The sequence below is a fragment of the Manis javanica genome, chromosome 9 (assembly GCF_040802235.1).
Source record: "Manis javanica isolate MJ-LG chromosome 9, MJ_LKY, whole genome shotgun sequence".
NCBI classification, from domain to species: Eukaryota; Metazoa; Chordata; class Mammalia; order Pholidota; family Manidae; genus Manis; species Manis javanica.
The window spans coordinates 10,862,217-10,879,412 of record NC_133164.1 but is presented as its reverse complement, the minus strand read 5'-3'; the positions used below and the strand labels follow the sequence as shown (position 1 = coordinate 10,879,412).

The 17,196-nt window shown below is 40.1% G+C and overlaps 1 protein-coding gene across 29 annotated transcripts in view; it reads right to left on the bottom strand.

Moving 5' to 3' along the window:
* Positions 1 to 17,196, bottom strand: part of DOCK9 (dedicator of cytokinesis 9) — a 273,892-nt gene that overhangs the window by 124,026 nt on the left and 132,670 nt on the right. For all 29 annotated transcript variants that reach the window (XM_073212409.1, XM_073212414.1, XM_037025012.2 and 26 more), the window contains exons 3-6: positions 7,307 to 7,396; positions 3,828 to 3,910; positions 2,026 to 2,095; positions 58 to 153 (exon numbers count right to left, since the gene is read on the bottom strand). In XM_073212409.1, the coding sequence (XP_073068510.1) occupies positions 58 to 153; positions 2,026 to 2,095; positions 3,828 to 3,910; positions 7,307 to 7,396 (339 nt within the window). The remainder of the gene's footprint in view (positions 1 to 57; positions 154 to 2,025; positions 2,096 to 3,827; positions 3,911 to 7,306; positions 7,397 to 17,196) is intronic.

Genomic DNA, 17,196 nt, shown 5'->3' with positions numbered 1-17,196 from the left:
AAGACACAGAGCAAAAAGGGTTTAATCAGAGGAGAAAGCAGGTGATGTCCTCCTTACCCTCATAGTCACGCTGATTGCACTGTTCATGTTGCCTTTGTACAGCCACCCATGCTTGGTGATCCCACCCTTCTGAGAGCCGAGGGAGGCAGCATCCTAGGAGAGAAGGGAAACACCACCATCATCTCCTGGTATTACTTAAACATTATTTGCTTTGAGTCTGGTCAGCAGGAAAATCATTCAATTGGTGCCGGGTTGACCCTTACCCCTTTACTAGGATAACCATCTGACACAAACAACTACCAGTCACTTAAGAGTCCACTTAGCAGTGAAAGAGAGGGAACAACCCTAAATTTCTAAAGACTCATCCATTAAAAGGCAGAGCTAGCTCCAGCCCAAATTTTTCTTTTAAAGTGTTTTTAGTGAGCCACAGAAAGTACATACCACACTTGATCACTCAAGTTGTAAGGTCCTGCCTGGCTTCATGAAAAATGTTTTCAAATTACACTCCCCTATAGTTGGAAGACAAAGGCAAATTCCTGGAAAACTTCCCAGAGGCTTAGTTCAGGGAAAGGTGAATGAAGAAAAGCAGGAAATGTGAACTAACAGAGAATGGAGAGAGAAAATGATGGGGCAACAGAAAACGAGAGAGGCAAAACATAACAGGGATACAGGAAAGATGAATTAGAAAAGTGAAGGAACCAGCTAAAAAAATTAAGGAATTTGCTCCTTCAAGTTCCAACCCCCACTGTGAGATCTGGGTATAAGGAGGTGGGCATGGGGCTGCCAGCAGCTGCTAAAAATATGTTAGGCATATATTTGTACATATAATAGACAGATGAAATACATAAACACCTAAATAGACCTCCTACTACTACTAATTAGCACCAACTCTTGAATACCTTGTTTTCCATTTTGAATGACCCCTTACTCTTCCCAAATCTGGCGAATATTCTACCACTTCCTCACCAGACACCTTCCACACTCTAGGATTGCTCCCTTGTGACTTCCTTGCCCCTTTAAGGCTCTAGCACATATGTACTTCAGTGGGTCCGTGAGACGAAGCCACACAGTCAGGTTACGCAGCTCACGGCTCTCTAGACAAGTCTCTAATTATGACCTTTATTTTTGTAATCAAGTAGACATTGCAGAAAGACCCACTGTATGCTTTTAGACCATCTCAGTATTCATACTGGTGTTTTTATTGTTGTTATTAGCAATATTAGAAATAACTTACCTGTGTAGAATTTTACAGTTTGTTGTGTGACCTAACATGCATTATTTCAATTGGTCCTCCTCTTACTATTAATCAGCACCAAGTTTTGAATACCTCGTTTTTCATTTTGACTGAAAGTGGTTTCTAAAATAATTTGCTACCATGGACATTGTTAACACTCTTGAGTAGCTAGTGTTATGCCTTAGCTGATAATTTAAAAAAAAAACAAACTGAACTCACGATGAGGCATCCAATATTGAGCAGGGGAGAATGAGAAAAGCAGAGATGGGTGGCACTCACTTTTTATTAAGTTCCCCTTGCTCAATGGACACAGTCTCACCTTAATGACCAGCTCTCTTTGTACACTTCTCCAGCCATAACCATTCTCCAATAGTAGGTTGAGTGGGCTTATTAAAATCAGAGCTTCTGGGTACAATATACTTCACCCAAAGCAATTGATGAAGAAACAGCCATTTAAAATCTACTGGCTGCCAGTTTGTTTCAAGACACCCTGTTGAAAACAACCTAGACTTAAGGTCTAAGTAATCTTGGTATCTTTTGACAATGCAGCCATATCTTATCAGACCTTTGAAAACTAACTCAGAACAAATAAACAGGAGGGAAGAACATGCAACTCTAAGCAGTCAAACTGAAACAGAGACCTTATTTCAATCAATCAAACAACACATTTTTAAAAAGTTCTTCTATTTTCAAAAAGCATTCCAATTCCTGTTTTGGCTAAATGTTGGTGATTCTCCAGCCAATCTTCTAAGAGTGAAACAAAATTTTAAAATCTGAAGGGATCATCCTACCTCATCTTTGTCGACCTCCTCATCAACCTCATAGACGTGAACTGGCAGTTTATCCAACTTGGCCACTTTGCTTTAAAAAGAAGAAAGAAATTTGTTTTATAATTATGAAAAATTATGAAGAATCCTAATCCATGAAGAAATGTTACACTTCTTTCTCCGAGGGAAGAACCAGCATTTAGCAAGTCCGGAATTGGCCCCTTGAGCTAAAGAATAAAAACCACCAGTGCCATTGCTTTTCAAAGTGGATGATCCAGGAGTTAGAGGGCTCTCAAAAGCTGTGTAGGAAAGGTGGCATAGCTTCTTGAGAGTTAGATAGATATACTAAAAATGGGAAACTGTATTAATAGAGACTTGGTAGAATAACTTTTAATATAAAGTTTATGAGAAAATGGGAGAGAGAGTCACACTGATTTTAAAGTGAGTGGGAATCAGTCTTGATGGTATGGACCAAAACATGACAATGACAATAGTGGCCAGTATTTAAACAGTTATGTGCTGGGTACTATGCTGTATACTTTGTGCATTACCTCCTTTAGTCCTGTAGGTGGTGGAGACTGGTGTTCAGACCATTTACTAGATCAGGAAACTGAGGCTTACAGAAGGCAGAGCAAGTCGGTGATGCAGACAAGCTATAGAATCTATGTTCTTAATCACTGTTATAATTCTTCCTCACTTTCTCATGCAGTTGGGAATTCTTATTAATGCCAGTAAATGCAAAAGTAAAATCTTCCAGCAGTGAAAAGATACCTTATAGCAAGTACACTATATCTCAGTCTTTTTTCTTTTCACCATGAGAACAGTATGCACAAGACTATTAGTGAAGATAGGTTAATCCAATCAAATAGGAAGAATTTTAAAATCCCCAAATGAATATTGGGTAAATATAGAACTAAGGAGCAAATCCATCTGGAGAATATAATGCTGGAAGGGAGAGTTCTAAGCTGAGGTTTAAAAAGAGGCAATCAAGAACTTGGCTGAACACTCTAGGAGTGGCTGAACCACACCAATAGGAAAAACAAACAGCTGGGTGCACTGAGAGCGGCATAAACAGTTCCAACTCACAGAGGCAATAAGCACAATGAAAAATATATTAATAGGGTCTCCATTAAAATTAACATTGGTGATGGTTACTTTTGAAACACAATTCACAGATATTTGCTTTCAATTTGTATAATCAACTATGCTTACATGCCAACGGCATCATTTCAGGATATACCATGTTACAAAGATACTGCTCAAGGCAAGACCTATTTACACCTGGTTAACTTAAACCACCACTAATCAGTCAAAACACATTTGCTTTTGGTATGCTCTAGAGCAAGTTAATACTTTAAAGGAGACAAAGAAATTTGTCTAGGAAAAAGACGAATTTGTTCCTTGATTTACTTTTTTAAACGAAACTTACTCAATAGAAAATGCTTTTTATGTCTCTTCAAAATATTCTCAAGATAAAACACACTGTAGCATATTTCAACACACTTTCAATTTCTTTGTTTTCTATTTCTCACTGAAAAAAATTTCACCTGTTTGTGTTTAATCACTAAAACATATCACTACAAAGAATTACTGGACACATTTAAACAACCCAAGTGTTTATTGCCACCTACAAATCCCTGAGTACTAGTTTGAGACTTATTATCAAATACCCTGTAAATAATAGCTATTTCAAGTACACACAAACCATCTAGAAATGTTATCTCAGATAACTCTGACTGCATATGAAATTACATACCTCCCTAGGCATTTCAAGCACAAAGAATTTCCCCTCTGCAAATGCCACCTTATGTAGTTTATTTACTTACTTTGGAAGCTGTCGAAACTCTCCTGAATAATCTTCATATTTATAGTTCACAAGATGCCAGTCAGAGTTATAGGTTTTGATGCACTATTTGGAGGAAAGGAGGTTAAAAAAAATAAGAAAGCATCAGAGGAAAAGAAAAAAGATTTGATGACTTTTGGAGAACATTAAGGAAGGTTTATGAATGCACACCCACACAAACAGCAAAAAAATTCTTCCCCTCAGCCCTCTCATGCCTGAAGTTCCACCATCAAAGGTTCCTGTGAAGCTTAAGAACTACGGAAACATCACCCTTGGGAAAGGGGTCACTTTAAGTTACCATTACTCATAATCTGAGAGCAGATTTACAAGGACACAAACTTCGCCTCCTCTTACATTTACATAATAATGTACTGTTTCTGACTTAAAAGCACTTCACTCTGAAGAAGTCATATGGCCTCTACTAGGACCTTAAAGGGAATGGAAAGTGTGAACCTAAAGTCACTTTCATGGTATTTACTAGTATTACAACTAGCTCTGCTAGTTAATATTATATGAATTTGCCCTCAGCTTTTCCTTAATTCATAAGGACAGGGTGAGGTTATTAGGAGGAAAGATTGAGATTTCAAATCACACTGACACCATGAATTTCATGTGAAGCACGTGCATGTGTACACAGAATGTACCAAGTAAGGGGCATTGCATTGCCAAGGATTCCATGGTGACACTAACCTACATGGGCTGCATTACACTATCTTGCTACCAGACAGACTCATCGAAGCACCACAGGGTCTTTCATTCATTTACCCAGGAGGGTCCACTGAGTAGTGTGTGCTGTCAAGATTACAAGGCCACACCCAGCAAACCTTCAATATGAATGAGTCAAAATCAACCAGTGTAGAGTTTGATTTAGTTACCATTTCATTTTCTGTATAGTGAGCTCTTGAAGTCTACCTATTGTAGACTTCAGTGTGACAAAAGATGTATGAATATGTGAAAACATATTAAAGTTTAAAGGTACTTAAAAGTATTTATGTCTTCCCTAGTTGACTTCACTCTGGCATTAACTTACATCACCAACAAAGTCTATTCTGCTTACTTCACTTCATTGTCTATATTGGCAACCTTTTCAAATCTATTTCATAGCTTATGCCCAAAGGCCTTGTGCAGTAAACTCTCTTCACCCCAAAGTCATGAAAATAGCTATAATAACAGTTAGTGCTTCTCTTGTGCCAGGCTCTACGCTAAGCACTTTATTGGCTAAATTGAAGTTAATGTAAGCTCTATATTATTACTCTGAGAGGTGGAATAAATAGCAGAGACAAGTTAAGAACTGAGTTAGACATGGGAGATAAACAACTTTTCAACTTCTTTGCTATATGGTAACAAATGTTTTAAAATATTATTTTATTCTTATAAATGATTTTTTTAAATTTCTAAAGTATCTTCACATGTAGAACATTAGATATTCACACTCAAGATTACATTCCAAAACCAGCATGATTTCAGAATTATCTGTAGGTTTGAGTTTTCCCACCACTAAACATGGGTCCATTAGCACAGCTAAGTCAGGTCTGACTTTGTATGACATATTTTTTGTGGACATGTTCCTTTTATCTTTGTTCTGATTTTTCATCAAGCCTTGCAGTTAATGTCATATCACTAAAGTCTCTTGTAGGACACTAAACTTATTCTGAAGTATCAAATGTAACTGCCTAATTAAAAAACAAATAACTAAGCATACACTTATATACAATCAGTATATTTATGACAAAATACCTAAGTGCCCATATTGTTAATATCTTAGGCAAAATGGGCAAGGAAGATAATTATACTGTTTAAATATTTTAAGTTATAAAGAACTACAAAGAACATAGTTCATCAGGTAAAAAGCCAGAGTTTCATTCATTTAATAAACCACTGACTGCCCACACAACAGGCACGAGCTAAATTCCAAGGCATAAGCACAGACTCAGGCAAGCGACCCCACCCGCCAGGGGATAGAGAAAGTATAAGAGGTAAGGGGTTCAGTAAGTCAGTATCCAGAGAACTGTCACTGTGAAAAGGTAGTGATGTGACTCGCTAATCTCCTGACTGACCCTCCAAATTTGTGAAATTCAATAATATTTTGAAGATTTTTGAAGTCGTTTTTTTTTAAAGCCATTAGGTCACTCTCCTCTGGACGAGAGGACGGACAGGAAGTGCTGCTCCACTCCACCCTAGTGGAAGGGCCCCAGGAGGGCTTGGTTAGTTGGCTCCAGCAGCACAGCATAAAGCCATTATTGCTCAACTGCGGTGATTAAAGAACTTCATGGATCACAGTTTATAAACAATTGGGAGAATTTAATTTGTAATCATTTTGCAGCATGTTTTTAAAACAGGGGTCAACAAACTTTTACTGCAAAAGGCCCAATAGTAAATATTTTCATCTCTAAAGCTCACACTGTCTCTGACACATTCATAGGCAATATGTAAATGAATGGGTGTGGCTTTAAAATTTTCAACAATAAAACTTTATTTACAAAAAGAGGCTGCAAGCCAGATTTTGCCTGTGGGTGACAGTCTGCCTACAACCTGCTTTAAAATAAACATTTAAGGCTCCATAAAGATATCTGGGCATATTTGTCTAGAATTAATTTTACTAATATAGTAGAGTAGTAAAGGAGGTAAGACAAGAAGTTACCTTTTCAGAAGGCTGAAAGAACACACTTCAAAATTTTTAAATTATTTACATTTTCAAAAATTTCAATGGAAGCTAAATATTATAAAGTTGCTACAAAATTGTTTTAATTGGTCCTCACTCATAAAAGCATGGGTATCTTGTAGTATAAGTTTTATTGATGGGCACATTTATCATCTAAATCTCAACTAGGAAAATGGGGATGAAATCTATTCTTTTTAAATGAAGGAGCACATCAAGAAAGAAATTAAAAACATAATTAGTTCATCCTATCTTAAAGCACCTGGAGGAAGAACTGAACACCCTAAGGAAAAAAAAATCCAAATGCAGTAATTTCTCTTTCCCACTTAACAAGACAATCATTATTTGTACATTTAAACAAGAGTAATAATCATGCACTGATCAGGGACAGTCAGGTTATGCTCATTACCACCTGGCGCTTCATAAGTATTGAACTATTCTTGAAAAAAGCTACAAACATAAACATATAAATGAAGTAAACAAACACATAAATGTGTGTGCTCAGTCTCCATTCAGAATAATCTCAATAATGAAGCTTCTGCCAGACACTTCAAAAGAGTTCATTCATTATTATATGCCTATGAGAGAAATTCTGTAGAATTCATGTTGTGTTGTCAGGAATGACCTCTGTTGACATTTCTGTCTAAGTTTCAGACTCTGAAAATCTCACGTTATTCTCCTATTTTAACTTTCTTCATAAAAATGTAATTACCTCTCTGATGTTGAAATTTAAAGAAGGGGGTGTCATTAGAGAAAAATGAGTTTAAGATAACATGCAAATTAATGTAGAAAAAGCACATTACCTCTGTGACAAAGAGGCTCTGTGCTTCCTCTTGTGCGTTTGTAGGAACTGTTGAGCATATGTATCGTCCCTGCCGTCTCAGAACGGCCGTCTGTGAAGGAAAGCACGAGGAAAGGTCTTGGTTAACTGAAGATGGGGAGGCGCCAGCCTGGGCGTGCAGACGGCCCAGCACGCATGTGGCCACTCAGCCTCCACCAGCCTTGCGGCTTCCCCCGCTCCTTAGGTCACCAGAGCCCTACTGGCGCCCTACAGGCCAAAAGCCACGTTTGTGACAATGGCTCCCACTTCTTTCTGGATCAGGGGACCACTGGCACCTCCAGGAGCCCGTCCGCTACCCCTATGCAGGCAGAGACCCCTTTCAGAGTCCCTGACATTCTTCCACCCCAAGCGCTTGACCTAGTCCCACTATGTTGTCTTTGTGTGTGTGGCAAATAGACATTACATAAAATCTACCATTTTAACCGTTTTTAAGTATATAGATCACTGGCATTAAGTACATTCAAACTGTTGCACAACCATCATCACATCTGTCTCTTTTTTTAGTTTTATTGTGAAATAATTGACAAACATCATTGTATAAGTTTAAGACACAGAGCATGACGGTTAGATTTACAACTATCATGAAATGACTATCACAATAGGGTCAGCTGACATCTGTCTTCTCATAGACATAGAATGAAAAGAAAACAAGGAAAAATTTTTTCTCTTTTTGATGAGAACTGTTAGCATTTACTCTCTTAACAACCCTCCTTTATATCACACAGCAGTGTTCTAACAGTCATCATGCTGTACATTACATCTTCTCTTCTTCCTTTGATTAGAGGAAGCTTTGGGTCAAGCATGTGATCGCTCCCCCGCCAGTAAAGGTGGAGAACTTCAGAGCATATATTTAATATATAACTTAACATTTCCTCCCCATATTTTCTCAATGTTATGTATGTTTTACCTATACTTGCTCTTTCCTTGTACTGTGCCCATCTTTGAAAGTAACTTTAAGTTCTATTTTTTGCATAAGGCTCCTTATTCTAAAAGAAGGGAAGGAAGGAATTCCATTCTTCACTTTAGTCCTCCATGGGTGAATGATTAATTCATTCAGCCTCCAAGAGGACTTTTGAGATCCTGGGTCTTGTTTTTTTGCAAATATCACAAACAGTGACCCCTAGTGCACATCTACTACCATGAAATGCCATAGAGATTTGTGATAACAGGCACTGAAAAGGCATAATCCATTCAAAGTTTTAAAGTAGCACATTGATGATAACAGATTACCAAAACTGTTAAGCTTAAGATATAAAAAGTACCAGTAAAGGAGACTTAAGAAACTGTGTATGCTTCACAGGATATCCGCTGCATCTCCACATACTGTGTCCTTATCTTGATTTTATGTGGGTCAATCAAGATTTCTGAAACTATTATTAAAAATGTTCAGGAAATGGTTCAGGTGAAGAAATAGAACCATTAGGGTCATTTCCAAACCACTTCCCATCACAACACTAGCAAGAAAGAAAATTCATTATGAAATTTTCCAATGGAATTACCAACTGAGGAAAATTTAATTATGTGACACTTTTCTAAACACTCTTTTAAGGTGAGAATATAGGATATGGATTATTTTTATTCTTGTGTATCAGAGTGCCTTTATGTTTTCACTTTAAAAAGAAAGCAACTTTAATCATGAAAGAGAGACTGGATCTTTAACAGATCAGAGAACACTGGGCATAATTAAACCAATCACCTGTGTAGTTATTACCCACAAATACCAGAACACTGAGTTTGAGTCCATTACTGATTAAGTGTTAACAATGACTTTGGCAAATCTTGGTGTTCTGGCAAGAGCCCTTTATTTCCCCCAGGAGAGTTCAGCCATATAAACTTAATGCATTTTTTAAAACAATCCATTTAAATTAGACATGCTTCTTTAGTACATATCTAGCTTAAATGCTTTTTGTATGTCTTTTTCTTGTTGCACATACTACTGACTCTGTTTTAGATCATCTCTTTTAGATAAACAGCTGCTATCCTTCCCTATACATACATGCTGTTCCTCACACCAAAAGCTATAGTCTATTTCCCTCCCTTTGACTCTGTGCTGACTCTGACCAATGATGTGGAAGTACAGTGTGCCAGTACCAAACTTAGCCTTTATGACAACTGGCAGCTTCTGCTCTTCCTCCCTGGAAGACAACCACCATATAAAAAGTTCGACCAAATGGAGACCATGATGCTGCGAGGAAGTCCATACTAGCCATATGGAAGGACCATATTTAGAAAGATGCCCCACCAGCCCCCAGCTGGTTCCAGCCATCCTGGCTGAGGTACTACAATGTGAATGAACAAGCCATCTTGCACACTGCAGCCCTTACAGATACCAAGTAAAACAGAACTGCCCAGCTGAGTCTCAATTATACTTCAGAATTATGAGAAACAATAAATTATTGTCCTAAATGACTGGGCTTTGGAGTGGTTTGTTACTTAGCATAGATAACTGTAACAACATTGCAAGAGACTAGGAAGGTGTCCTAATTAAAGTACTAAAGAATACTACTGTTTTCGTGAAAATGTCTTTCAAATGCTCATCACAGTATAGATTAGGAAGTATTGAGGGGATACACTGAGCTGCAATCTGGTTTCCACACTCACCCTTCTATTCAGTGAATGTCCTAAGAGGACACAAATAAAACAGAGAAAGAGGACATCAGAAGGATGTGCAGAGAAGCAAAGTCATCTAAACTAAATGGTTCAAGAGGAGTACAAGTTGTATTCAGTACAAAAGGGAGAGAAACTTGAAGATAAGCTTACCCATATAAAGTTAAAAGAGCCAAATCAAGACACAATAAATGAGGTTAGTTCTTTGCACACACAATAGAAGCAAATCCATTAAATCCTAGAACTAGAAATAAATCCAATGTCAAAGTGAAAACTGCCTAGAACTCTAACTAAACTTGACTTAAACAACACTAAAGCACTACCAACCTACAGCCTAGTCAATTGTTTTAACTCATCTGGGGAAAGAGTAGAGCAACAGAAAGAACAGAGCTTGCATGACCAGATCAATTTTGTCAGTCTTTATCACCACTTAAAAGGAAAGGCTAGGATCCATCAGACTAGGACCCACTGGGGGACTATGATGACTAGACTTGGCACCAAAGAGGAGTCACCATGTGATGTCACCCACTGCCAAGGTCTTTCCAATCCCTGCCTTTGCTCTGAGACCAACCTCACCAACCCACTTGTTTATAGACTTTCCTAGTTAGAACACACAGCTAACATGCATTCTGATTTGCTTATTAATTCTAGTTTTCAATGCACATTATTAAATAGTATTCTGGTTTTGTTTTCTTGTGGGGGTTGTCTGCTACAAGTCAGTACCCCTGAGCACAAACGTACTGGTCATACTGACCAAACCCAGTTTCTGGACTGGCAAAGCTGAGATCTGATCCTAGACCTTGGTGACCTTATGACCACATCCCTTGAAGCCCTGTCTGACCTTATGTGGTCATCTCTGACTCCATTATCCAAAACACTCCTACAGGCACCTGCCCTTCTTTCCTACAGATTGTGGACTCCTTTGAAAGCAGGAGACATACAATTTTATTGATATCTCTGTGCTAAGAATTCAATAAATGTTTCAAGAATGAATGAATAAAATAGTCAATGGAGATACAAAGAGCAATCTACCAATAATCATCCATTACTTGCATGCAAGTTTTTCCTGTTATTACAGGAAGTTCTCAGGTCCATTATAGAAATTGACAAAGAGAAACTATAGCATAAGTGAATGCTCTCTTTTAATTCCTCCAGTGAGTTTATGTATTAAAACTTATATTTGGATAACAGTCTACTATATGCCAAATCAATTCACATTAACTTTCTGCAGTTTATTTTTCTGGGATATATAACAAGAGCCCAGATTAATACCTGGAGGTTTATACTCAAGGAATAATAAAGCCCTTCCCAAAAATGAACATAATTTTCTTCTTCATGGTTGTGGATATTCTTTTCTACTTTCCTATCAGTTAAAACTATATTCCCGCTAAAAGATGGATCTGTATCCACTTTACATAAATCAACATCAAGGCAGTCATTCAAAGAGTATCAGTCCTATTCCTATGTTTGGAAATTGTTTCCATTCTACTAATAAAACTTAATTGCCTTCTACTAAGCAGCTTTCTGCATCTCCAAAGGGGAGAAGAAAGACATTTCACACTATGAAGTGTGGTAAGATCTGAAAATTAAATCTAAGCATAGAACCACTGGGACACAGGACAAACACAATTTAAAATTAAAAGCCCTCTTCTCGCTACTATAATAGTCTAAATTATTTTGACTAATTACTGTTCCTTAGGTTAAACAATGGTAGTCTTTGACACACAGAAATCCTTAATTCCTTGGTGAAGCATGGACAAAAGTCTTAGGAGGAATTCCAAAAACTTTCAGGAGTAACTGAAAAAGGGAAATTTTGAACTAAAGGAAAAGAAAGGGGTCAAGTCCTCAGGCTTATATAATGAAGCAAGGATACCTGAGAGCTCCAAGTAAATCTTTATGGGGCTTCTTTTTTAATGCAATGAGCAGAAGTGCAGATTTGTGCCCAGAGCAGAATATGAAGAGAAGAATTTCTAACTATCTCGCAGTCTAGTTTGGAATGACAAATTTCAAATAGAGCCTTTTCTCTTTTAAGAACTTTTTTTCTCTTTTTTGAAGTGATTCCTCCAAAAAGTGGGGTCACTCGAACAGCTATGAGCAATGTCTGAATGTTTAGCCCAGGGAGGCAAGACTGTGGGCCACCAAAAGGGAACATACAGAGGTACCGTGTCCACTCAACTGGGCCAGCCCTGGGGCCTCCTGGCATTTTCTGCCCCTTGTCCCCATCACTCCCACATCTTCCCTGATGGCCTGCTGCAACCCTATTTTTTGGGGTTCAACTTGGAATCCCTCTCTACAAACAAAATTCCTGACCATGACCCAGCCCGGGCTCTGTCTTACCTCTATCAGTGCAGACCAATACGCTACCTTGACCCCACTGACGCTGAGACACCAAGAAGCTCATGTTTCAAACCACAAGAAATGTGAGGAGAATAATTTAATTAAACTTCCTATGGAAGAATCTGAGAAGTGATATTGGAAAGGGGTTTGAACTGAGAGCCAGGAAACCTGAGTTCTCATCTGAGCTCACCTCTAATTAGCTGGGCAATCTTGGGGGAAAGTTAACTTGCCACAACCATAAAATAGAGTTTGCTAGGCTCTCCAGGTTTCCTTTGTGGTTTAAAAATTCTACCATTCTGTGAACATGGAATTTTAATCCTATGCTCTGAATTGCTTTGTGAGAAACTAAAAGACTTCCAGAAAAAAGATGAACACTGTATTTGCTTTGCTGTAGAGTCATATTACTCCACTGATTGTTTTTAATGAAAGGAACTGTTGGATTAAAAGGAAGGAAGAGTCACTTTGTAGGCTTAAATAAAAATAGGCAAGAGTATTAACAGAGACATGCTTTTGTGTCTTTTTTTTTCTAACCTTCTCAATTCAGAAGACACTGGATTTTTTATTAATCACTTTACAATGGGAATTAAACTATAACGAAATGAGCCTCTTAATTCCTTGTGGGAAGCATGCATATCCACTGGGTGTTTAAAATATCATATTTTACAGGATTTTAATCGAAAGGCTGAAACAAAAGGCCCACCCTTCCTCTGGGACCATATGAACAATGAGCTAGAGACAGCATCCCAGAGAAGTGGGTGGGCTGCACAGATCCGCCACTGACTGTCTCCCCATCTCTCCTGTTCAAAGGAGCACAGGGCTGGGAGTATTCTCCCTCTGACAGAAAAGCAACCATCACCAGCAGGTCAGAAGGAGCTGAAACAGGAAGAGATAGCTCCTTGGGTATCCTAAGTACCACTCAGAGGAGAGGAAGGACCATAGTACACCAGCTCAGACATAGAAGTTAGAAGTTAAGAAGGTTCTCTTCAAGAGGAGGTAACTTAATTGGTCAGTAGGTGCATGGCTGCAGAATGGAAAGAGAAGAGAAATTTCCCAGCTACTCAGGATCTTACCTCTAAGATGGTATAGATAATGTGAAGGTTCCTATGGCCAGGATTCTCAGCTGGCCCTGGTCAGCTAGCTCACTACACGTGTGGGCAATATGTTGCTATTGACCCTACACAAAGAGCTCCGCCCAGTGCTCAGGGAGACATGGTGGCACGGCTGCAGGGCTTGCAAGGCTGAGGAGAGCAGAGAGACTAGAGTGGTGGCAGTGCGGAGGACAGAGACTGAGATGGCTGCAGGGCCAGAGAGGCCCGGAGGCAGAGACTGGCCTGCTGCATGCAGACTTGCTCTGAGTGGACAGGATTCTAATGATTGACCTGCCACCGTGGGAATAAAATTGGGCATAAACCCTTTCACCCCAAGAACGTTCCTTTGTCATTTTCGTTCATTGAATCCAGGTGAACTAGTCTAGCGCTGAAACCCATTGGCAAGACAGATGGGCCTGAGGACTGTGGCCAGACTGAAGTGAGTGAACAGGGCCTGAGACTCCCTCTGACAGATGACCCACTGGACAGAGAAGTCCACCAGGCCACCAAGCCCAGTCAACCCCAATCCAGCCTTAGGCTGCACCATGGGCTATCTTTGGTTAGCTGTCAACCCCTTACCTGTTTGTAATTCTGTATAAAGCATCCTGTAGTTGTGTTATTTTGTGTTTAACTTACTTAGTAAAACCATCCCTTCAAAACTTTGAGGGCTTGACGCATTTGTCAGAGAAACAGTACTTTGATCTTGCAGGAAACAGGCAACCATGGAGTGTGGGTGGGGGGGAAGTGGATGCCACCAGAATCAAAGCCTAGGTGGTCTAGATAAGGCTGAGCTCTTCAGGCTGGCATCCCTGGCCTGGCGCATCTCCCTCACTAAATGAGTAAGTCCTGGGTTGAATTTTCATTGTGCTCAGCTGGGCCAAGTGGCTAGCGTCCACTTTAATGTTCTAAAGTTATCTCAGTTTTTCAACTACCCTCTGCCAGACAGATGCTCTCAGCACCTTCCTTTTGCCTCTGGCCTGAGCCAAACCGCAGGGCTCCTCCTCTGGCTGCGGAGTCAGGTCTCTGAAATCTGCTGGACACCCACCTTGGTTGCATTTGTCTGCACGTTAAATGTTTTGTATCCAGTGTAGCTTTAAACATTATTATTAGACAACTCTGGGAATTTTGCTGCACCTTATTGAGCACAGAGGTAATGAAACCTTTCCAAATATCTGGCAGATGCATTTATTTCAGAGCAGATGACTCACTTTTGAGAGGATTCAGTCCCAAGCTAGGCTGGAAACTAAAATTCACACAGGGCGTTCCCCATGTGTCACTGCAGAGTTCAGGTCTTGGCGGCTGACCTGCAGTGTTCTATTAACAGCAGACAATTCCATTTCCACAGAAGCCGTTTCCTGAGGATTCTCAATGTTTAATGCACCGATAATTAAGAAAGTGGACAAAGCATGGCGCAAAAGGGTCTGGAGAAGGAATTCCATTTAGGTTTATGGAGGGATTTAACAAAAAACAACTCCCAAGGAACTCATTAAACACTACAAAGGCTGAGCCTTGATATAAACAGAGAAATGCAGGGACGCCTCTCTGACCACTCTTCACTAGCTCCTGCACCATCGCCAAGCTCCCATCTTAACTCTTTCTCTGCCCACTCAACAGTGTCACCCTGTGTGGTGTCAATGTCTTTCCTCGCTTCCATCCCAAGACGGTGTACTGATTTACGGTACTCTCATAAGAACCTCAGTGTAGCACCCAGACTGGTATGCCCACCCTCCCTGTATGCATTCTCTGCACAGCTGCCAGTCATCTATCTAAAACTCATCTGAGAGCGTCAGACGCCCACTTAAATTCTTTCAATGATTTCTCTCACTGCCACCAGAATAAAGTCCAAACTCCTCAGCATGACCTAAGACATTTGGTGACCAGCCAACCTAACTTTTCTGGACTCTTCTCCTGCCCGTCCCCAGCCCTCCAGCACAGGGGGAACTTCTGATCCCTGGCGCACCAGGCCATCTGCCTGGCTGTGGAGCTGTTCCCTCCAACCTCAGGGCACCTGCCACGCATGGCCCTCGATTAGCATGCTTGCCATTCTGCTGAAATTCCTCAAAAACCTTCCTGTATCCCCTACCAGACTGGAGAGCCTCACAGTATGCTACTGATCTCTGCTTTTCCAACCCCCAGCATAACATCTGGCACAATACAATTGTTAATGTTGAGTGAAGGGGCAGTTCACATTTTAAAATGGAGGTTGTTCTATTTAGTTGTGAGATCATTTGGGGTTCCAAATGAGACAGTGTCTCAGCAGCTGGTGAGACATCAGGTAGCTTCTGTCATCACATAATGTCCTATGTCCTGAAGTGCCAGGTACATTTATAAATTTCAGTAGACCTTTGAGAGTCATGAAAATTTCATTCTGCTGCCTTCTCAAACCCCCCAAATTATACAGTACATATTGTCTGTCCAAGTGCAGTAAACCATGTAACTAAATAACTTAAATGTTGAAAACCCTTAGTGACAAACCCATCAATTAGGTTCAGTTTTTAAAGAGTTTTTGTTTTGCTTATGTTTGGTTTAGTTTGGTATTATGGAAAAGCTTGTTTTTAGTCACTTCTTAAGTACCACTGCCCATACGGGGGGGTATCCAGGGAACCAGGAGTGGTCTTGTGGTCACTCAGGGGACAAGTGGCAGACCCAGCTTCCCCCTTAGTAAGGGGCTCAGCCTGCTCCACATCACATGACTTTACAACTGCCATCCTCAAAAATAAACCCATGTTACCTGGAGGAGAGGAAGGAGGCTGCAATCTGCTTCCTAGTCCCTCAGCTCCCACCGTGACAACTGAAGACCATCGGCCAGGGTGTGCAAAGAGCTTTCCTGAATGATGGTGTCTCTTTGGATTCTTGCACACCTTTGAGAATCCAAATTTTAGGGCATATGTGATTGTGGGGAAGTTGGGGTTCCTATGGTCAGGATCTTCACTGAACTTAAACCACTTGATGATGTAACTGGCCTGTTGCTAGGTTACTGCTTCCACACCCATAGGCAATAAGCTATTTTGCACTATATAGAGAGCTTGACTCAGTGCTCTGGGCAGAGGCAGAGATGCTAGTGCTTGATCTATCACCAGGAGAACAAGCCGGGTAATAAACTCTTTCACCCCCAAGAATGTTCTACTGTCATTTCTTTGGTCACACTGAATCCATAGCGAACTTGCCAGGGGCTGAAACCCATTGGAAAGACAGTGATCCCTGAATTACAGATTAAGAAAAGCAAATTTTAGAAAGGTTTATTACTTACCCCAAGGCCCAGATTAGAAACAGGGAAACCAGGGGCTAAAATCTAGAGTCATGCAACTAAGTCTTTGGCCCCGCCACTGCCTCTGGTGTCCAGAGCACCTACCATCCCCATGACTGATCTGTGCTCATTTGGGGATATAACCCTGAGGAAGGTGTAGGCAAGCGCAGTTCCCTTTGTTTTCTAGTTGTCTGTATGGCTGTGTATGTCTTCACTTAGAATGCAATATTAGTTGCTAAGAAGACCACACCTTTGTGTGAACACCTAGAATAATGAATATGCTTCATATTAAAACATGGACATTTCTTACATAGGCCAACATACTGATGACTTATCCTTTCCAGAAGGCACACTCTCTCATGTGCCCCTCTTCATTCATGCCTAAGGGCTCACACATTGAGGATAATCTCACTCAAACCCCTCCACAAGCCCCACCACCACGGGGTCTTGTCAGAGCAGCACTTCAGCTCCTGGGATGCCATCCGACATCTTATTTTAAACATAATGAACAGAGATTATGCTTTACAGATAAAATGCTGAGCAGATGGGGAAGTCCTGACTCAAGGACTTGTG